At 42.5% G+C, this 24023-nt stretch overlaps 1 protein-coding gene across 2 annotated transcripts in view; it reads right to left on the bottom strand.

The window, feature by feature from the left end:
• Window positions 1-1731: 1731 nt before the first annotated feature.
• The window catches only part of Tshz2 (teashirt zinc finger homeobox 2), a 424675-nt gene continuing 402383 nt past the window's right edge, over window positions 1732-24023 (bottom strand). For both annotated transcript variants that reach the window (XM_078051897.1, XM_078051896.1), the window contains exon 3: window positions 1732-9590. In XM_078051897.1, the coding sequence (XP_077908023.1) occupies window positions 9589-9590 (2 nt within the window). In that variant the 3' untranslated portion in view covers window positions 1732-9588. The remainder of the gene's footprint in view (window positions 9591-24023) is intronic.

A 24023-nucleotide genomic window follows, 5' to 3' on the forward strand; every position in this document is an offset into this window, starting at 1 on the left:
GTAGCAGCCTTCGGCTCATCTCTGAACAGAGGAGGGGTATAAATACCCCAGCTCTCTCACCCCTCAGGCAGGATAACTGAGGCAGGTTCTGTACAGTCTCCCAGATTCCTGGTGGAGACTGGCACCAATGCTCATGGTAGTAATTGTTTTGAAAGCCCCTTTAAGGACATTCTTAGCTTTCTTGTTGATGAGTTTTCTGTTACTATAATCTAGATTACTCCTTGGTGACCTACCTGTTCTTACCTTGCATTTTCATTTCCACATCTGGTTCCACAGGAGAGCAATCTAAGGCGAACAGAAAGCTGGATATTGGAGGATCTTGATCCAGGATTGGCAAACTAGTCTGCCGGCAAAATTTAGCCCACAGTTTGTTTTTGTGAATAAAGTTTTATTGTCACACACCCACACCCACACCATTTTTATTGTTTGTGGCTGCTTCTGCATTACAACACCGGAGTCCAATTACTGGGTCAGAGACTGGATGGTCCACAAAATGAATATGCTCATGAGCTGACCCTTCACAGAAAAAGTGTGATAACCCTGGGGCTGGACGACTGAAATGACATGATCGGATTTACCTTTTTGGCAGATCATCTGGCTACGGTGTGGAGAACTGATAGGGGTTGGAGGGCTTGAGGGTGACCAGCGGGGAACCAGTGAGGCCACACAGAAGCTGAGAAGAGATAAGCACTGGACAGATCCAGTGTGTTTTGGTGGATTGGCGTGGGAGGAGGGGTGGCTGGCTGTGCACCCTTGTGTGGCTGCTCCTTGGAGACGTTAACTCCAGCCATGATGGCCCAGGCTTTACCTTTAGCTTAATTCCCTTTGGGAACATTGTGACTTTTCAGGTTGGCGGGTGCCACCTCATGCTTCCATGGTCCTTCTATTCAGTGTCCCAATGTGTTCTTTTCTTTCCTAGTCTCGCCTTATGTCACACAGAGTGTGGTTCTCCATCCTGTTCTCAGAAACACATCTCCACGTTCATTTGTTAGTGTGCACACAGTAGGTGCTCAGTATATACACATTAACTGCAGACCAGGGGCTCTGACTTGGTCTCTACTGCCTGTCTGCACCTCTGCCTCTGCCACCTCCTCTGTCCTCACCTGCCTTGCTTTCTCTAGCCTGGACTGTCATATGTTATGGTCAGACATGGAGCCATGGCAGCCAAGCAGAGCTAACAGGTGACACTGCGGCCGTCATAATTCAACAAGCCCGGGTCTGATGCAGCCACGCGACACGGGAGCTGCGAGCTGGCTGTGAGCAGACCACAAATCATTTCTGGTGGGGCATCAGTGTCTGCTTGGGCAGCTTGTGTGTGAGGCATGGTTCAATTCTCCCAGGCCATTAAAGGAAATGGAGGGGGGCACACAGGGAAACTGAGAGGGAAGCAGGGCCATCTCCATCTCGCCTGGCCTCTGTCTTGCAGCCTTGAATTTGTGAGACAGCCGCTCCTGCCTCTGTTGAGATGACATCATAAATTACTCAGGCACCAGCTGGCCAGATGTGAGCGTGTGCAAAGGCAGCTGGGAAGATGGGCAAGAGGCTGGCATCTGTAAGATGGGAAAATCCGGTGGAGGCGAGCGGATGCTGGAGGTGGTCAGCAGGTCTATTCATCAGAGGCCATGGGACCCCCACCCCTGGGTTCCCTGGGGTGCTCTTCGCCTCCCCTCCTCTTCTCCCTCTCCCTCACCTCTCCTATTGCCATCTTTAAAAAACACACATAGGCAGAAATCAATCCATCAAATGTCATTACAGATTTATTAAGCCTGATGTAGAAAGACATTTAACAGTAACATCTCCAGAAAGCTTAAAAAGAGCACTTCTATTCAGTCTTGTGCTTTGAAAATCTAAATATATTTTTATCATATAAATAATTCTTTTCATGTTTTAAGTGCATCTGTTTTGTTTTTTTTTGTTTTTTTCCTTCTCTCCTTTAATTTTCCTTTTCTTCGAAGGGCCAAAGCGGAAGTCGCTATTGATGGGAAGGAAGCCGTTCGCCAAGCTAATGGTGTGGAGGGGCGTCTCTGCCGTGTCAGATCCGCTGGGTTTCAGAAAGGTGTTCAACATCTGCAGCATCCAACGAGGGGCAGCCTCCAGCAAAGTCATAAATGAACACACCCAGCTCCTCAGTGTCGGCAGTTGGGTTTCCTGGTGCAAATTATAATAAGGTTTCAGATGGGAACAGTCTATTTCCAATAACTGCTGAATGGAAAAAAAAAAAAAACAACAAAAACAAAACAAAAACACAACAACACTTTTTTTTCCACCACAAAGGAAAGAGTTATCATGTTTAAAAATATAATATACTTATAGAAACCTTTCTGATGGAAATGAGGGGGTCCATACAACCTTGGAGAGTGTGTTGTTATTTTTTCACAATAGCTAAAAGAAGTAGTATCTATTATTTAGGGCTTTAATTACAGTTCTCAAAGTAGAATGATTTTCCTTAAAAAAAAAAACTCTTTAGGTGTAAAAAATAATGGCTTTTGTGATATAATTTAAGGGTTTTCTCCATCTCCACCATCAGAATTTATTCCTAGTGATAAAACTGTATGAGAATCCCTCTCCTGCTACAGACGATTCTGGGGCTGCGGTATCTCGCACAAGCTCACACCGTTAAGTGCTCTCAGACTGGTTTTTATTCAGCAAGGGGTGGGTCCCAGTGTTGCTTTTGATCTGATTGAGGTTATATGGGATATTAAGACCAAATTGTATCTAATTAGGAGGGATGACAAGCTGCAGGCACTCTGGGATGAAAGAAGGATCCCCTTTTCTAAAAATCCCTGCGTTCTCTGAGGTTGGAAAGACACCACTTCCAGCAGGGTTGTTTGTCTTTGGGCAGTGACAAGATGGCAAAAGGCCTTTGGAAATTTGCAAACAGTGACTGCGTTGAGAACTAATGACAGGATGATGGGAGTGCAAGAAACTGTGGCCAGCCAGGGGAAGAATGTTCCAGATCCCGGAGAAGTGGGCATAGACACCCATCTGTGATGAATCTGTTTGGCCACAGGGTGGTATAATCTTCCTAGCAGAAAAGTTTTTTTTTTTTTTCTTTTTCATTGCAAGGACAATTTATAATCATCAAAAACAAGTGAAACATGGTTTTGATTAAAACAGCCTGTTGGCTCAATAATCTCTGTAATTTTAAAAACATCCTTAATGCAGAAGAAGAACACATCGATGTCAGGAATGGCCTGGGGCCCCATTACAACAGCAACCGAATAAATAAGGAGAAGAATCGCGAGGTCATAAAAACAAAATTAAGCTAATGTTTCAAATTTTGACAATTATGAATTCTTCCTCTAAGAAGACATTAAAAAAATTTTCAGGCACTATTAGATAAAATACAAAGAGGAAAATTCTACATGGATGAGTTTGCAGTTTTCCCACGGGGTAAAGCATGCCTTGAAAGGAAAACTCTGAATTAGGACGTTGGTTCCTCCCTAGATCCAGCAATTGGACAGGACTCATGCAGACGGACATACATGGTTCTTATCATTTCTTTGTAAACGCAGATCTAATTCTTTCATAAGCTATGGAAAGAGAATGATCAGGAAAAAAATTACAAGCATAATTTTTCGATACAAAAGAATCCCATTGTGGACCAGTTTGGTAAGAAACAGAAACAAGCAGATAGAACAAAATCTGTGTTCATACATGGCGATATCGTTAGTATATACAAATATGTACAGTATAAAAATGCACGCAGGCTTACGTACCCAGCCATCAAGCTGCATGGTACACAGGGAAAACAGCCCAATTTTCCTTCCTAGTATACAGGCGTGTATTATATACAGCATGCAGGTGGTAGAAAATTAGTGCGCTTGCACGGACACGTTCATTGTACAAGTATGGTCGCAGCCATTTTCCTTTGAAAACGACTGGTCTGCTTTCCTAATACAAAAATGTGTTTGCCTTTCTTCTCTGGCAAATAAACACTTTCCTTCAGAGCAAGGATGAATGTGATTCTTGAAGCTCACTCTGACCCATTTTCTCCACTGCCCTTTTGAAAAGAAACAACAACTCAAAATCTAGACTTCATGCAAGGGGGAAAATATATAATGTAAAGGATTTGATGCCAGATTTCCTAAAACGTTACAAAAGCCGTGCAGAGCAGGAACTGGCTGCCCAGATAAAGATTGTTTCTGATTGGCTGTGTTCCTGATTTAAAAGGGGCTTGGAAGTTTATGACTCCCTGACATTGCTTGGCTGTTTGGAATCAAAGTTAGAACGGATTAGAAGGATAGCGTCAGAGACCAAAAAGTATATTGTAACCCAGGATGTTATGACCTTTCAAAACTCTGATCCAAATACAATTTTTTTTTTGGTCATTGTTTTTGACTGTGTTGCATGCTTTTAATATCTGATGTGTTGCGAAGCCAAAATATTGTATTGCAGGACTGGAATGTTTCTGTAGTATTTATCTCAATGCAGAACAGGCGTAGGTTTTACTTTTTCTTTGCAGACTGGTGGGACTTTGTGTACTTAAAAAATGCATACACATTTATAATTTCTGAATGTTATATGAGTCATTTAGAAAGTGAAAATATAACCAGGCACAGTCTTCACTTGCGACATAATCGCATGATTGTTCTTTCTGTAAATATTAGCCATTGCCTGGGGACTGATGTCCAAGTGTAGGGTTCAGGTTCAAGATAATTCAGCGAGCACACTGAAATTTATTTTCTGAAAGGGTTGAAGGGAGTGCTTAGATTTTTTTTTTTTTTTTAAGCAATGCATTTCTTCAAAATTTCCAACTTCTCCTGGGGGGTTCTCATGAAAGAGTTATTACTTGTACTTCCAAAAGCTGTTTTAAGCAAATAAACATGATACAAAGGGCTGTTAGCATTTGATCTGTCTTTTTTAAACAGACTGTATGGTAAAAGGCCTTAATGATAATTATATGGCTATTGGTAAGATCATTTGTGTGCCAAAGTCTGTCAAGCCAGGGTGTCACTCCTTGGAATAGCCATTTTACTTGGAATATATTTTTCCAAAGGAAATGGACAGAGTCCTGTTGCAGAAATAGCATTCCACCTGGTACTAGCATTTTAAAACAGGCCTATTCTAATCCATAAAACATTTCTAGTTTTCCCTGAAGCTTTGGGCTGCCTTGCGCATGAATAATTTTTGGAGAAACACCCACGCCCGTTAGCCCATTGTTCGTAACTATTGGAAGAAGATTAACTAGAGCCTGGAAATTGTATATCTGCGTCTGCCTCTGAATCTGTCACAGGAAACCAAAGGAGATAAGTGGCTTTTACTTTGGATGAAGAGGTAAAATTCCGCTGTTGAAATTCTAAAGATGATTCACAAGTTTCAAAATGTTTAATGCTTTCCTACAATGGAAACACATCTCTATGTCTGGGGGGATGGAAATTTGTATCTCTTTCTCCAGCTCAATCTTTGTCTAAGAGTATTTCATAGATATTTTGAGAAAAATGCCACATAGAAGAAGGGAGAAAATGAAATTAGCATTTTAACATCTCACAGAGGGAACAAAATAAACCGAAAGTTCAGTTTTGATTTTTTTTTTTTTTTGGTGCTTAATGCACGTTCAAAATAGATACTACTTTTATTGCTCGGTAGAACTACATATGTGTATGCGTGTGTAGGTTTAAACCTTTAATACATTTCCTTATTATTGTTATTATTTTAGCATTTGTCTATACACTACCATTTCTTGTTGCAGAGATGAGAAAATAATGTGGAAAAGGGCACATTTAATGTCTTTTTAAAGGCAAAAACACTTGACAAGCTTAAAAAAATGAAACCCTGATGAAAAAAGAAAAGAAGGTTTGAACATAGTCAAATAATTCAGGAAGTTATAGAAAAGCCGCAGGATGCAGGTGCCTTGTGGGGCCTGTGATCTTTGGATTCACTGCAGAAAGTTTTAGAAAATCACAGACTCTCATTGCTGCACTCTGCATGCAGCATGGAAAACAACAGCGGCCTTCATATACATGTATGCGCGTGTGTGTCTGTCACACGTGTGCACACACACACACACACTCCTCACACATGTCTCACGGCTTCAACACAGTTACCCCTAAACATGTCATTGCACTTGTCTGTTTTCTGCATTTCAGCTAAGTTCAGAGGCTTTTGCCTAAGATGTTAGTTATGCAAGTGTCAAACAACTGAGCCGCCATGTTATGGGGTGAGTTTTAAGAGATCTATTTACAGCCTGAAGGAAATTTTGTAGGGACTGTCTGGGGTCTCCAATTTATTCCATGATTATATTCTGTTTTAGGCTTTGACCTATTTTAAAGCTCTTTCCTCTCTGAATGATTTTCAGAGGGAAAACTCCTTATGCTGAAATACTCTTATTCTGATCCTATGTGGACTCTGCCCCCAGGTAGACACCTGGTGTCGGCTGCCTGGATGGGTTGCTTTCAGCGACAGGAGGGTGGGGTCGTTGGGTGCAGTGTCTACCAGGGCATCTCCTAGCATCTAGAACAGAGCTGGGCACAAAATGGGTACCTGATCAGATCTGGGGGGTGAATTTGCTGAATAAATTGTGTTCCCTGTTGTGCTTTGTGCTGCTGGTGCTTTTTAACACACTATAGATTTGTTGGATTTGCTGAGCTACAAAAGGAGCCAAATACTTAAGATGCAAATATTTGTGATTTTTTAATGACCATTTCAGATTTCAGTTGGTTGATGGCCTTAGCTGGAAGGAGGGATAGGGAAGGAAAGGCAATCTCTCACTGTCCCTAATACCAAAGGGAGGTGCTGGGACAGAGCTTTAAGAAATGATATTCACATGTCATTCTCTTTGCCACTTCTGAAGCTCCAGCTTTTCTGAACTAGGGTTATTCAGAGAAAGGAAAGAAGTGGTATAAAAGCATGTAAAACTATTCTCTTGAACTAATGTTATTTAGTTCTTCTCTCCAGGAAGAGATTTCTAGAAGCCTCACAGGGCTTGCCAAATGAAGACAGACATGGCCTCTAGAATTATACTGAGAGCGGAATGTATCTCAGTGCCAGCCCAGATCTTGTTTTCTAAGGAGAACATTAACAGCTGTCCCTTAGCTGTGACATTCCCGGTTGCCAAGTGAGGATTCATGAGTCTTACCAAATTTATCAATATTTTTGTCTCTTGCCTCCCACCCCATCCCACCAGAGAAATTGCCATATAGATTCTATGAGGAAGCAGATGATTATTTTTTTTCCTTAGAAAATGATTTCCAAAGGGTTTAGAATTGCATTGTTTCTCCCTAACTGGAGCAAAAACTCCGAATTTGCTTCTGGATGGTTGCAGTAGGATCTGAATTATGTAACTTTATCTAACAACCCTGGGTTGAAGCAGGCGATTTTTAACAGCTTCAGGAACACCAATGCTAATGCATTGATTTTCCTTTAATAGAATCTCGTTGTCGAAGGACAGTGCTCGGCAGAGTCCACCCTTCAATCTTAACCCATCTGAAGACTGTTCCTTTCCAGTTGAGTTCCATTCATTTCTGGTTGAATAGGTTAAGCAAAGACAGACCTCGCTGTTCTCAATTCACTTTATGATCCTCCCATCATAAAAAATAATATCAGCACCTTGCTTTTCATGTCAGAACTACATTTGAGCCGCTATTCCCTATGCCCATGAGTAAATCCCATAAAAGCCGCCCCGTTGTACTGTTGCTATTTTTCCTTGTGGGTGATTGATTGATGGATGAGTGCTGACACTTCAATGAAGCTATTTCGACTGCCATCTCAATCCGATGATGTGAGGGGTATATTTTCTGTCCATGCCTCATTACTTCAGAATGACATTCCTGGAACTTCATTTACTTTTTCCCTCCTTCCCTGAAGCGCCATATTTTTCCCATCTAGGTTATGCATGCCATAAAAAAAGCAATTTGCTATTATATGTGGCATAAGGGCAACACTTTCCCTAGGAGGTAAATAAGAAGTTTCCCCCCCCCCCTTTTTTTTAATCCCATGGTGAATTTAGGGATCATGGCAAAATTTCCAAAACAATTCCAACAGGCAGCTTCTATGAGAAATGGTGAAGAGGCTATATCTGGCTTCATTTTGTCAGTGTTGAGTTGCTGCTATTGTTGATAAACTTGGTAATTAAAACAACAACACATAATATTTCATTTGTTTCAGAATCATCTAGTTTCTTGTATTATGCCTAGAGTAGCTTAATATTTCACCTATAGCTGAGTAGCAGTTTACAACATGATCCATATTTATTTGTCCTTTGAGAATAAGAAAATTCATTGTTTAAATGCATTGATGGATACATCTATTGTAGGTTGCTTTCCATTGTATAGAATAAACAGATCTACCCCTTCCAAACTGCACGCTAGGTATGCAAGACTTTTAATATTAAAACATGCTCCTAGCTTTCCAAGTTGACTTAGGACCTGATTTTAATCTGTGTAATACAGTATTCCCGTTAATAATAACGTATAATTAAGACATCCGTTAAAAATCCATAACGTTAATTTAATGGAGAAAATCTAATACAGTTCTATTGGAATTTTTACGTTAAATTAACTTTAACGGGCTTTTAATGGATGTCTTAATTAGATCTCATTATTAACGGGAATATTCCACAAATTAAAATTGGGCCCTTAAAGTTTTAATGAAAAAAGTTGCAGGAACACATTTAAAATGGACACCCTATTTCACGCTTTCTGTTGGTCCTAAAGCTCGGCTGTGTTCCAGAGTCCATAAACAACCAGTCCTGCAAGAAGGGATGACCAGAAAAGGCCGCTGCTGAACTTTCCACCCTGCCATGAGCTCATCTTCTTGCTTTTCTCAGATTCTACATCTCGCCCCTTCTCCCAATCTGCAGGTCTCCTGTGACAGGGCTGCAGGCTCACAACTAGGTTTTAAACCAATCCAGATAATGACCATGATAAAGATGCCTACCGCTGCCTGGGAAAAAGTCCTTGGCAGCAGCACGGCTAAGGCTAACTATTTGCACAACTTTCACAGAAGACGAACACTGTTCGGAGGCTTTCTTGGCTCCAGCTCTGGCCTTAACCTAATAATTCTTCTCCTTTGCAGTGATTAATGGCTCCCTAGTGCAGGGGCAGGCCTGGGCAATCCAGGTGCAACCGTAATTGTTACACTGAACAGAAACATTTCCTTTAGACAAACGTTCCCAGAGGGGTTATAAATAGGAAACGGACATCACCACCAAAAGCAGCCTTCCAAGTGTCCGCATCTCGGGCGGCCCCCTCGGCCGTTGGCCGGCGAGGACTACCCCTCCCTTTCCTGTTACAGACTGACAAAATAAGCGCATCAGTGTTCCCAGTCATTAGTTTTCTTCAGTGGCACTTTGTTTTCTTGTGACCGTGAAAAGGGGACCGTGGAGACGAGACAGCCCAATGCAGTTTATCAATGAAAATCTAATATCGTCCATCAGCGGAGAAGTGGAAATCAATACTTCATTACCAAATTGTTAGTGAGGATGGAGAGAAATGCGGGGTGGTTTTTTTTTTTTTTTTTTGGCAGTCTTCTTGGTGCAGGGTGTCAGGAGGAGGTCAGTGAGTTCAGTGCCCGAAGCAGGCAGGGCGGTGGGCCGAAGAAGGGCTCAGTGTGGGGGTCCAGGCTGGAAAGCGGAGACTAAGGCATTTGTCCTGTAATGGGGATCAGAACAACAAAAAGATGCATTATTTTCTGAGGTACAGCCCAGGCACTTATTTCCCCAGGGTAGTGGAGTTGCCCAGTGGTTCTGCTGCATTTGGATTATGTTCAGAGTGGAGTCCGAGTTAACCTGGGCCAGGGTCTGATAGAACCAGAAGATGGGACATAAAAAGAGGAGCCCACTCAGGAAAAAAAAGTGTTCAAATATTAAAAACAAAATGAAAACACTTATGTACTAAAGGGATAGTTACAAACTCATGTTCATTGCATCATTATTCACACTCGTCAAAAGGTGGAAGCAGCCAAGTGCGCGTCAGTGGGTGAATAGATAAACAGTGTGGTGCATCAATGCCGTGGAATATTACTCTGCCTTCAAAAGAAGGGAAATTCTGACACATTTTACAATGTGGGTGAATCTTGAAGATATTATGTCAAGTAAAGAAAAGTCAGTCACAAAAAGGTAAGCTCTTTATGATATCCCTTACCTGAAGTATTTAGAGTAGACAAATCATAAAACAGGAGATAGGTGGTTACCAAGGGATGAGGGTGGAGAGGAGAGAGGAAAAGAGAGTTTTTGTTTAGTGGGCACAGAGCTTTAGTTTTGCAAGGTGAAAGATTTTTGGAGATGGATATTTTTGGTTGCACAACAGTGTCAGTATACTAAAATGGTGAAGATGAAGGCAGGAGGCAGGAGGATTGCAAGTTTGAGGCCAGCCTGGGCAATTTAGCAAGACCCTGTCCTAAAAAATAAAAAGAGCTGGGGTATACTTCAGTGTTAAAACAACCTGGGTTCAATCCCCAGTACCCCACCTCCCCCCAAAAGTTCAGATGATAAATTTTGTGTTACTTTACTAAAATTAAAAATAAATAATATAATGTGTGACTTTTTTCATTACAAAATATCTTTAAAAAACTTAACCTCTTATTTCTCTATCCAGGGAAAGCTCTTGTGGATGTATGTTCTGATACATTTCTTTCTGGTCCGACTTTCCTCATGTGTTTCTCCTAAGTGTATGTGGTAGTAGGTTCTGGTTGTACGATGCCCCTGTGTGTATTTTCTCTGTGGAAAGTATCTTGGTGAACAGTGGCATTAATTCTATCACATACATGATCATAGTTTGCTAAAATGTTCTTGTCATGTTGGACACTGAATTTGCTTCCAATGCTTTTTAATAATACATGACACTGTGATGAACATCTTTGTGTTTAAAGCTTTTAAAAAGTATGTTGGTATATTCTTATAGGCCTAAATTCCATGCCTGGAATTCTTGTCAAAAGTTGTGGACTTCTTCATGGTGGGGGCATGCTATTTAAAAACTAATGGGGTGATTTATTTTCCCAGAAATTCTGCTGTTGGATTACCATGTGGGAAGGGAAAGTGTGATTTCCATCAGTCCGGTCTGAGTGCAATTCCTTATTTAAATGCTATTATTTAGTGGTAATGTTCATTTTAGTGAGAACCATATTGGATCTAAATATGAGGAGTCTTTTTGGACCCCCCAAAAAAAAAGCTTACAAGTTTTTAGTAGAAAAATAAAGACAAATTAATACAAGTCATACAAGACTTGACATGTGTAGAGAAATTGCTCACAAGAGGATCACAGTGGGCATTTCAAATGATTCTTCAGCAAGGAATAGCACAACACCAGTTCTATCAACCCGTTTTTAGATACCTACCCAATCCCAGGTACCTTTAAGCACAGGACTGCTAACTCTTGAAACAAATTCATTTTAAAAAATGAAATAAAAAGTCTCAGAGAGAGAAGTGACTTGTCCAGGGTCTCACAGCTAGGGAAAAACAGGATGGCTTTAAATTCAGGCCTTCCCACAGTGGCGGGTCCTGCGCACTTCGTCTCCTAGGTCACAGATGAGCACCTGGCTTGCTATCAGTGGAGGGAGCCATTTGATGTTGATGTGCATTCCAGGGACAAAGGTCCCTTGCAGTGTCTGGCCTGGTTGGGACCCTGGCAGGCCTAGAAACCCCAAGGAGGGTGGTCATGTGATTGGAAGGCAAGAGATGGGTCGAAGAGAGAGAGTGGCCGGACACTACTCCAGAGTTCCGCTGTGAGGCAGGCTGAAGTCCCTGCCCAAGGACGTCCCATGAGGTGTGTTTATGGTCCTTGTTTTCTGCTTCTTGTCTGGGATATTAACGAGGCAGAAGCTTTATTGGGCCTGTTTTACTGATCACCTCCTTGACGCTGCACCAGATTTGAGCAACACCCAGATTCTTATGGCTAGGCTTCTCTTAGGGCAGAGTTTGCTCTGAGAAGGAGAAAGAGGAGAAAAACGACACTGCAGCCTCCTTCTTGGAGACATAACACACAGCAGCCCATTTAGACTTGAGGAGTCCCGCACGGACACAGACCTTGGCTGACCTCGTGCTCGCCAGATTGACTGATAACTCTTTTCTTCTCTATGCAACACTCACAGGTGAACTTGAGGACTAGATTTTTGTTCCGTGCTGCAAGCTTGTTTCTGCTTTCACTACTGACTTTTGGGACTCTCTGCTTGGCTTCTTTGGCCTTTTGGATCCTAAGAGGATCCGGTTGCAGAAATGACACATCCTGTGTGTCCACTCGTGGGTTCCAGGCTAGGCCAGGCCCTTTGCCCCATCAGCCTCAACACGCCAATGCAGGTGGTCACAGTGGCGACACTTGTCAGCTTGGAAACAGAGAAGCCATCGGGCCTGTTGTCCTTCTGGTCTCTTTAACCGCTGCTTCGGGTATTGCCCATGAAGGTTTAGTAATGTCTTAAAGGCTTGGACCTCAGCATTATTAGTAATTGAGAGGCATTTCCCCAGGGGTATCTGAATGCAGCTACTTTTGAGTTCCAGATACCGAGGTCTCTGTTTCTGCCTGGCTGGGAGGCTATTTCTACGTGAGAAGCCCCTCCTATGCCCCCAGGACTGATGGCAGTGGGGGATGCTTGGCAAGCTCCGTGCCCTGTACCACAAGAAGGATGGCAAAGAGGAGGCCTGAATCTGAGGCCACTTTGGGGCAATATACTGGTGTTTTGTTTTTTATTTTTCCCCCTATGATTGCTTACCTTAAAAGACAAGAAACAAACCTTGTTTTTCTCTAGGTCTTAAGATGAGACTTTAGCAGAAAATTAAAACTAGAACACAAAGAAAGGGAGAATAAGAGAACTAGCGTTCTTCTTTCTCTCTGTTTGGAATGAATGGTAAAAAAAAAAAAAGAAGAAAAATAGCATCGAGGCCTCTCGAGTGGTAGTTAGACCAGGCTTTGTTGCTGAATGTGGTCTTCCCCTTCATATGTTGAGCTACTATGATAAAAATAAAACAGAAATAAATAACAATTTTAATCCTATATCTAAAGTCACTGGCTGTGTTCGGCTGTGAGGGAGAGCCAGGCGGAGAGATGCAATTATTTTCATAATAATTTCAGCGGCACCAACAGATGGGCGGAACCACACATACTTTAGTGGGTCGCGCTGGCCTTTGTCGACCTCTGGGGAGTCATGAGTTGGCTCTTCCTCTTCCCTTGCCCTGGCTCGGTCCTCCCTGTCCTGTGCACTCCTCCCTCCCACAGCTGCTCCAGCTGCACTTCTGTCCTTAGGTGCCTTCTGGGATGGCCACAGTGAGGGGCACCTCTGGTACTCAATGATCAGGGGCTGGGAAGGTGGGGCACTTTGCAACGTGGAGACACCTTGTACCAGTGGCGTGGCCTTTCCTTGTGCACTTTGTTGGACTCTTGCTATAGGGCAGGTGTCCCCTACTTGAACCAGAGCCTTTATGCTCCAGGAGACCCCTGAGCATCGTAGGTCAGCAGCATCCCTGGCTTTACCCACCAGGTTCCAGGAGCACCTCTTTACTCCAACTGTGACAAACCCAAATACCTTTGATATTGCCCAGTGTTCCTTTGGGAATGAAAGGCATTCCCTGGTTTAAAACCTTTTTATAATGAATGATCTGAGCCTAGAACTTATGCATAGTTTAAAACAGTCTTTTATGCATAGTTTAAAACACTGCATTTTCTAGAAATGAAGCTATCTAATAAAAAGAAATTGCACCTTGTTTGTTGGGAATTTTAATGGGAGTTATCTACCACAGTAGAAAAGAAAGTCATTGTGGGCAGGGCTTTCCATGATACTTGAAATACCATTTGACACTCTGTGGGGACCTCATGTATGATGCATGTTTGGGGTGTCTCTGCAATACAGGCACTTACATGACCTCATTATGTCTCCCAGGGCCTCTTTATTCTGAATGTGGTCCAAAAGGCAGAGCATGGGTCTCACCTGGAGCTCATCAGACATTCAGAATGCTGGCCACCTAGACCTGCTGATTCAGAATCTGCATTTTGGTAGGGGACAGGGGTGGGGTGAGGGAATCCTATGCATAGCAGATTCAAATTTGGGAAACCTTCTTCTAGTCCTTTTTTGTGCCTAAATGCTCTCGCTTTCTTTCTGATTGTACAGACCTAACATTAGACGATTTCTTTTTGAAATGATATGTGTAGGCTGGTTCCCTGCTGTATGAATCTTATTTCAGGAGAGTGACAAGATGCATAACCTGGAATGGCAACGCTGGGTCTGCAAGGCTGAGGACCCTGCTCCACACAATCCTTCCTAGGCCGCACCACCCAGGCCTCCTGTGTGCTCACGCCCATGGGCTTCTGGGCATCTCTCTCTGTGACCATCTCACAAGCACCTCAATAACTTTTTCAGAAACAAGGCACTTAGGTCTTGAAACACTAGCCAGAACAATTAGACAGAAGAAAGAAATTAAAGGGACACACATAGGAAAAGAAGAACTCAAATTGGCATTATTTGCTGATGATATGACTCTATTACTAGAAGACCCTAAAAGTTCCACCAGAAAACTTCTAGAACTAGTAAATGAATTAAGCAAAGTAGCAGGATATAAAATCAACCCCCATAAATCAAAGGCATTTCAGTATATCAGTGATAAATCCTTAGAAATGGAAACGAGGAAAACTACCCCATTTACAATAGCCTCAAAACAACAACAACAACAACAAAACTTGGGAATCAACTTAATGGAAGAGGCAAAAGATTTGTATAATGAAAATTACAGAACCCTAAAAAAAGAAGTCAAAGAAGACCTTAGAAGATGGAAAGATCTACCTTGCTCTTGGATAGGCAGAATTAATATTATCAAAATGACCATACTACCAAAAGCACTATACATATTTAATGCAATTCTGATCAAAATCCCAATGATGTTCCTCATAGAAATAGAAAAAGCAATCATGAAATTCATCTGGAAAAATATGAGACCCAGAATAGCTAAAACAATCCTTAGCAGGAAGAGTGAAGCAGGTGGCATCACTATATCAGATCTTAAACTATACTACAGAGCAATAGTAATAAAAATGGCATGGTATCGGCACCAAAACAGACTGGTAGACCAATGGTACAAAATAGGCGACACAGAGACTAACCCACAAAATTATAATTATATTAGACAAAGTTGTGAAAAACATGCATTGGAGAAAAGATAGCCTCTTTAACGAATGTCCTGGGAAAACTGGAAATCCATATGCAACAAAATGAAATTAAACCTTATCTCTCACCATGCACAAAACTCATCTCAAAATGGATCAAAGACTGGGACTGGGGCTGTGGCTCAGCAGTAGAGCTCTCGTCTAGTATGTATGAAGCGCTGGGTTTGATCCTTAGCACCACATAAAAATAAATAAATAAAGGTATAAAAAATTATAACAATTAAAAGAAATGGATCAAGGACTTAGGAATGAAACCAGAGACCCTGGGTCTAATAGAAGAAAAAGTAGGCCCAAATCTCCATCATGTGGGATTAGGCCCCAACTTCTTTAATAAGACTCCTTTGGCGCAAGAATTAAAATCAAGAATCAATAAATGGGATGGACTCAAACTAAAAAGTTTCTGCTCAGCAAAAGAAACAATCTGTGAGGCGAATAGAGAGCCTACATCTTGGGAGCAAATCTTTACTCTTCACATATCAGCTAGAGCACTAATCTCTAGGGATATAAAGAACTCAAAAAAGCTAAACACCAAAAAAACAAATAACCCATTCTGTATCTGTTCCCCGGCTGCATTTCTCTGCACAGGAAAGGGAACCTCACGCTAGTCAATGGCGCCAGCCAGAAGGGGGCATTGTCCTGGGCGCCTGACTCACCACAGCTTCACTCCCCTGTGCTGCTGCCGCCTAGACGCATCATTGCTCTCCAGACCCACTTCCTTCTCACAGTATCCTTCCCTGGATGGCTGCGGGACTCCCTCCCTGGCCTCCTCTGCCCATTTTCCAAATGACAACAGTGCGCCTATAAAAGCCCAAGCTGGATCCCAGCAGTGTCCCCTCATTCCTTTCTGCTTCAAGTCCTCCGATGACCTCTACCACACTTCCAAATTCAAAACAAAACCAAGTGCTCTTTTTCTACAACTCCCTTTTGATCTCTAACTTCTCCTGGGTCCCTCTGCCCCTTGCTGACAGGGCTCGGGAACACTGGCCTTCCGAAGGCTGCTGCATTGTGCCTGGGTCTTGGGGAGGGGGCCCTTCCCCCTCCCAGGATGCTCTTCCCCTGCTTGGCTTGGTTCACACCTTCTCACTTTGAAGTTTCCGCTTCCCGTCACCTCCTTCAGAAGCCTTCTGGGATCCACTGGGCTTGACTAAGTACTTTTTTCATGATCTTCATCACTGCAGCTCATAAACGAGTCCTCATACGTGTAATTATTGGTTTAGTGTCTGTCTCCTGTGCTGCTGTGGGAACCCCAGAAGGGTGGGGTCTCTGTGCATTTCCATGTCAGCAAGATCCGCAGTGTAAAATCCAACGCCTGTCACACAGTAGGTCCTTGGTAAGTATAAGTAAGGTGAATGAATCCTAAAGACAATAATTTGGAGTTTCTTTCTTTCATCACGACAAGAGAAATTTTACTAAAATGATACCGAGAATAAGCCAAATTACTCGAATCCCACTTCTGCAATTCTAAGAACGAGATGACTTAGAATGTGCAGAGAGAGGAGACCAGAAAAATTCGTCACCATTAGTCATAAATGGACCCCCCAAAGCTTTGCCATTCATTTAGTACTTTCAACTTCAAAGCCTGGTTTAGTCGGCCATTTTGAAGTGACATTCATGTTTCCAAAGCACATTTCTATAGAAACCCTCTTCTGAAACACACTGCAGAAATATTGGTACCCTAAAGACAAAAGAGGTTGAAGCAGGGCGGCTTAACTGATTTGCTCGGCACGGTGATGGAGGGATGAGCTTAGGACACCTGGCTCCTGTTGTAGGGCTTCTTAAAAGTGTTTGGTTGAAAGTGAAGAATGAATGTGAAAGACAGAAGCTGAAAAACGCAGAAAACATTATCATTTGCAAAAAAAAAAAAAAAAAAGACGGTGACAAAAAGGCAAAGTAGAAATGGAGACGTGGGGTTTTTAATGGTGTAATCCTGGGAGAAACCTGCAGTTAATATTTTTCAAATTGATTTACAATTTGAAAATCCAAATTGGCTTACTTACGTTGCTGAATTTCATCATTAGTGCTTTATTTAATTTTTCCTAAGAGAAATCTCTGTGTGAAGAAACCCTTTAAATTTGGTGGACAAATTTCAATTCTTAGAATGAATAAAATAATTGCTTAAATGCATTGAATACTTTGATATGCAAGACACAGCTCCACATGGGTAGGTGGATAATATTTTAAAATGTCATCTGCTGTAGTTCTGCCTTTTCTTAATTCCTTTCTTCCATGTCGTTTTCCACAACTGAAAACAAAGACTCAGACTAATTTTTCTTGGAGAAGGAGGTCACCAAAATAAACTGGACAGAACACAGTAGCCGAGTTTCTGGATGGCGGGGGACTTGCTTTCTCTTCCATCAAACCTTAGGGTGTGTGAATCAATATAGAAATTTTGAAGTTATATGTCAGTAACATGGGTTGTGATTGTTAATTTGATTTTATCTTTGGTACTGGGGATTGAACCCAGGGGTGCTTTGCCACTGAGCTACACCCCCAGCCCTTTTTATTTTCTACTTTGAGACAAGGTCTTGCTGTCTTGCTCCTGGCATGACTGTTAATTTTGGACCCACCACATTTGCATCATTTTCATTAAACATAACAATGATCCAGTGAGGTATTGATACTATGGAGGAGAACACTGAGCTTAGATCACTGAGGTGACTTCTACAAAGTGACTCATTATGAATAGAACTGAATATTCCAATAATCAATTGGAATATATATTTCTTTATTTCAGAGCCTTTACTCTTAACCACAGATCTATCCTTAACCACAGATTGGTTGGATCGGGACCAATGAGATCACAAATTCTGTACCAATGAAACACCAACCAAAGTCTTTGTCAAGGGGAGCTTCATCAGACCCCTGGAGAGGAGGGAAGCAGAGCTGTTATTTATCTCCATGGTCTCCTCCTTGAACCATTTAAATATGGATGGCATGCCAGGGGTAATCAACACACTGGAAAATCTCAACTTTTGAACTTCCTCTTTTAAAGCTCAACTCATAATCAATCAACCATATGTCTCAAATGCGTGATAGATGCTTCATGACACAAACCAGAAAACCAACTGCCTACAGCTTGGCAGGCGAAGGGGAGTCTCTGTATGGGTTTTTCTACAGCAAATGTCTTCTAAGCTGACCTCCACCTTGGAAAACAACTTGGAGGGTCTAATGGAGTGGGCAAACGGAAGGGAATTTTAAAAATAAGTTCCCTTTTTGCCTACTTTATGGGCAACCCTCAAAGAGGCTGAAGATCTCCTCGCAGCTGTGTACAAGATGGCTGTGGAATGAAACCGTCAGGAACAGGTGACATTGTGGAGGACACCACCAGAAACATCAGGCGGGAAGACGTGGGCTCCTGAGAGGTGCCAGCACTGTCACAAGGTGTCATTTGTGTCCTTACTTGTGTGTCAGCTTAGAAGATTTCAACGGCAGCAGAAAATCTTTTCCTTAGAGCCACCCTTCAACTGCGGGCTGCCCAAGGAGTTAAGAAACGGAAATGAAAGGGACGCATGAGAGTGTGCCCCATGAAAATCTCTTGACAACTAATGATGGGATTATGGAGTCTTAACTGCTAACGGTTATCCCTAATTATAATCAAAGGTACGTCAATCTAAATAAAAATGATAAGGCAGAGAGGCGTTCTCTGCTCTCTGTCCTCCTCCACTCCCCACTAGCTTTTTAACATGAATCTTTTCTCAGTATGATGCTTTGACAGAGCCTGGATTGAATAATTATCAAAAAGAGATGGAGTCCAGTGCTAAGTAACACTTTTTTTTTCCCCAGAAAGAATTTTTTTTTTTAAAAAACCTTTTTTTTTTTTTTTAAGCAGAAAGAAATGGTTACTTTCAGCTTTAAATATTTAGTTCTATCATGGAGACTTCCTATAGTCTTATCACAAAAATTATGCAAGATTTTCCTCCCAGACATTAAGTATTAAGAATGGCTTTGCTTATTCTTCAGTCCTGATGTACATTTTCCCTATAGAAAAGGCCAAGCTGGAGAAATATCTTGTTTGCATTCTTGCACTCACTACCAGGAAGCTCACAGTCAAGTTGTAGCACAACTATAGCAACCACACAGGCCCTTCAGGCTGCAATCTATACACATTAATGTCTTGCTCCATTTCCCTTTGGCATGTTTGTTACCAGTTGGTTCTGGCATTTGATAGCTCTGTGACAGGGAGGGAGAAGACTTATCTCTTCTGAACCTAAGTTTCGCCATCTGATGTGCCAAATAAGGATAATAATAGTACCCTCCACAAACACTGCCTGGCATCCGTAAGTACTCAATAAAATACAGATTTCTTTAATGCTCTTCAAAATTTTAATGATTTTATTGCTTATAACACAGTACCTTAAAAATGCCGTGAAATCAGATGTAGAATAAATTAAAAATATGCACATAAAATTCCGCTCATGTGTTAGAAAAAAGTAGTGATCAGATCTTGGAGAAGGGATTAATCTTTCTTTCTGGAAATTTAAAAAACTAAGCAGAAGAGAGGCTCTTTTTTAAAAATTTTTTGCATTAAGCAAATGTTGAAAAGAAATCATTTGTCAATTCAAATGTGAAACTAAGAGAAGTTTTCCTCTTTTATTAAAAAAAAGGATAAAATAGCATTTCAAAACATTTGATGTGGATATTAAGAAGAAGAAAGCAAAAAGCAGTCATAATACCTACTATTTTATTAAGTGCTCATTATAAGCTCTGCACTCCACAGTTCTGACAGTAGATCTCATTGCCCCTATTTATTGATGAGAAAATAGAGGCATGGATTGGCTAAGAAATCTCATCAAGGTCAGACAGCCAGCGCCTTGGAGAGTCAGCCCGTGGGCTCAGGTCTTTCTGACAACAAAGCCTGATCTCTAGTCTGTTTTTATTGCTGTCAATGGAGCTAACTAGGATCTTCTAAAGGCACGTTGCTCGGTAAAGCTGTATAATGAAAAATGATAAGGATTGAAAAACTGTCTACGTGTTGTCATCTTCTCAAAAGATAAATTAAAAGGGTGGCAAAGATCAGGACAATGTCCTGACGATGGAAAGGGAAACTGTCTCCAGTGGCTTCAATGTTAATTATAATTTCATGTTTAGCAATTATATATGTAAAACTTGACAATTCTCACGTGTGGCTGCGTTGGGTGCATGACCACAGAAGAGAGAAAGAGAGTAATTTCCCTGTACCCATTTTTATTGAGCCTCATTCATGCACTCCCAAAGAGTACTTAAATTGTTTGAAAGCAGTCCACACGCTGGCAAACACCACCATAAACCACTCGGACAGCTTAAGGTTCAATCGCCAACAACATGATTCACAATGGAGCCCATCTTCCCTAAGTGTAGTCCGGGGCCAGATGTTATTTATTGCAACTAACTTACAACCGAACGAGATTCACTACGTGGACACAACCAGGGGACTTCTCTGCTGCCTAAAAATGTGAGTTGTTGGCATTTAGGAAGAGCAGTATGCCGAGTGTGGAAAAAAACAGGGAAGGATCTTTTTACCCACTGTAATTGTGTGTGTAAGGCATGGTGGTGCTGTTTTGGTTGCATCTACACAGCAACCAGAGCAGGAGGGTTGGAGCACATATTTAGATAACTCAGGCAAAGCTTCCTACTTTCCGAGAGGAGTTCACCTTCATTTAATGATAGTTTCCATTTGTTGGGGATCTGCCCTTTGTCTGAGGCTTGGCTGCTATAGTTTTATTTAGTTCCTGTAATGATCACCAAAGGTAGCTCTTACGAATTCCTTTTTCAGAGGTCAGGCAACTGAGGGACAGGGATTTAAGTAACAGGAACAAGATCACAGGCCTGGGACGGGACACAGCTGGGAACTGGACTCAGGTTCCACTGTTACTAAAGTCCCATATTCCTTTATAATAATAACACTCACTCTTTGCTTATGAGATTGTTATTGCTAACTGCCAGGCTCCATGGAGGAGTGGCAAAACTGGAGATGCCCTTTTCTCTACCAATGAAGAGCCAGATTTTCAGGAGGTTCAATAGTCCCCTTCAGCCACCCAGCTATTCCCTAGTGGCGCTGGAATGAAATAAGACCTAATCGCAGATCCCAGACCTAGTCTCAGCTGATTCTACCAGGGTTTTCCAAAGTATGTAAGTGAGGCCTTTGAGATACTCAGAGAACAAAAATATATTCATTTGTTTTAAATAAAATCTTCTCAAAAATGCCCAGCCCCATTCTGCCTCAAAGCCTTTGCTCCAGTTACAGCATTCCCCAGCCCCAGTGCCTTCCCAGATCTCCATATGGAAAATTCCTGCTTCGCACTTCCCCATTGGCTTAGCCAGCACATCTCCAACAAGAGCTTTCCTGGACCCACTGAACCCCTCTTTCTTACCTCCCGACCAATCTTTTGGACTTTGCTCGTTGCTCTTTCTTTGTCTAAGCACAGACATGAAAGTGGATGGCTTCATGGGGCCTTCCTCCAAGCCATCATTTTGTAGATGGTGACGTAGAGGCTCAGACTTCTCTTCCATTGAATGATGATGATGGTAATAGCAGCAGCAAGAAGCTCCAGTTATTTATCACACCAGTCCATTCTTGACTGGTAACCCAAGTATTTGACCAATTATAACTGTGTAATCCTCAAGACAGGAGGAACCAAGGCTCAGAGATGATAAGCAACTTGGCCAAGGTTACTGTTGAATGGAATAATGTGATCTGTCTGAGACTCACACCTGTCAGTAGATCTTCACACGGAGTCACCTGGACACCTGGTGGAACCCACCTGAAGGAGCCACTTCCAGAGGTTCTGCTTTTAGTATCCCAGAGTATGGCTTCCACTGGGGTTTTTAATTGCTCCTTTGGGAGCATAATGTACTGCCAAGACTGAGAACTATTGCTCTAGTGTCAGACTAATTGATTGATTGATTTCTGTCATTTAATCATTTACTCCTTTCAGCGACACAATAGAACACACAACTTCCAAGATTCTACGACAGCATCCCTTGCTTCCTTCTCTCTCTCTCTGTCTCTCCCCTCCTCACTCTTGAATCTGCACTTGTATGGAAATTGAATTCCTTCACAGCTCACACAAACAACCCCAAAGAGCTGTCACCGCTGCTGCACAGGCATCAGACCTGCGTACAGGCGCCAGTCCAAAGGATGGAGCCATGCCAGACCTCAGGGCCTGGGGTCTGACTGTGCAGCAGGGACAGCAAGACCTCGGCTCAGTTCAGGAGCACTTTAACTTTTCCCTCCCGTGGGAGGCGCTGGACCTGGACAGAGCGGCCCCACAGCAAAACCCAGGAGGGAAAGCTTAGCAGTACAGTTGACCCCAGAAGGTCACCCAGTTCATGGGAGCATGGGAGTTGTCTGGGGTCACCTTGGCTCTTAGAGGTGGTACCTGGATTTGAACCCTTTTCTGCCTGCTCCCTCACCCTCTCCTGTGCCGCCAGGCAGCATCCTCTCGAGGGTGCCTTCAGGCTCATGGTCTTGTCCTGATCTGAGTGTGGAGGAAGCACTCACCCATGCTTTCTTTCTCAAAGTCATTCAAGGCTTTCTTCCACCCCCAAGTCAGCTGTCGAGCAGCAGGGCTATGTATTTTAAACACCTCACGTAAAATTTACTAGAAATCTTCCAGTCCTTCCAAGTATAGTTCCAAATGAGGCAATATCAAAGAAATCAATGGAGGGTGTGCCTGGAGAGTACTCAGGGACGCAGGCTGCTCTTCCTGAGGGCAGGCTGGGGAACACTGAGAGGCAGCCACTGACATGGAGGCAATGAGGACAAGAGCTTTATGGACCAATAGGGTGGAAGCCAGTGTTACAGACTGGTTGCATCCCCCACAAATTCTCTTGTCCAAGCCCCATTTCCCCATACCTCCAAAGGTGTCTGTTTGCACACAGAGTCTTAAAAGAAATAGTTCAGAAGAAATGAGGGTGTGAAGGCAGGAGCTCATCTAAGCTGACTGTGTCCTAATAAGAAGAGGAAATTTGTACACAGAGAGACACTACATGTGCCAGGGAAGACCACGTGAAGAGGCAGTAAGAGGACAGCCACCTGCCAGCCAAGGAGAGACGCTTCGGAGGAGACCAAGCCTGCCAGCACCTTGACCTTGAACTTCCAGCCTCCAGAACTGTGACAAAATAAATTTTTTAAGTTAAACTGCTCCCAGTTTGTTGTGGGTGACTGAGCTGACTAATACGGCAAAGGAGTGGAGGACAAGGGACCAAAGCCTGGAACTGATCACCCTTGCCTTGGGCCATTCATCCTTCTGTGGTCTGGATAGTCTACTCAAATCTTTTCTGTCTCTTGTCCTTCTATCTGATCTGTGAGGTGAAATGGGCAGATATTACTAAGGCCAGGAAAAAATGAAATAAACCAAGGTCCAGCATGTTTCCACAGAGTCATACAGAAACTGGATGGCCAGGATGGCACCAGAGTTGTCTTTCGGAATTTAATTTTGAATAGTCACAAATGTGTTTGGGAAGGAAATCCCCTGGGTGGTTAGAGATTGTTGACTCTGGAATTCTTTAGCTTACATCTGAAGGACGGACCCTCTCTCCAGTAACCTTGGAGGGTCTAATGGAGAGTTGTCTCAGATACTAGTTTTAGATCAGGAGGAGGATGTTCAAAGAATGGCTCAGAGGGAGAGGGAGGTAGAAATTTCTCGAAGGGGCAAGCCTGAGTGAGGATTTGGGGACTTCTTACCTTCACTGAAAGCAAAGTAACTTGCTTTTCATATTGGGCTCCATATAAGATTTGTTTGAAAAACATTCAACTGCTACTAAAATTATTATGTAAACTTATAAGTATAGTCATAATATTGCCTGAGGCCTGGCTAGACCAGGTGAGAGAGTGGAACTCTGGCTGTGCTTGGCTTGGCTCTTTGTTGCCAGTGAACATGGAAGGAAGTCTTCCAGTGGATACTGGGAATCCTTCTTTCCATGCCAGCTGCTGGGTGCTGTTCTGATACCACAGCACAA

Source organism: Ictidomys tridecemlineatus, chromosome 5, assembly GCF_052094955.1.
Source record: "Ictidomys tridecemlineatus isolate mIctTri1 chromosome 5, mIctTri1.hap1, whole genome shotgun sequence".
NCBI lineage: Eukaryota > Metazoa > Chordata > Mammalia > Rodentia > Sciuridae > Ictidomys > Ictidomys tridecemlineatus.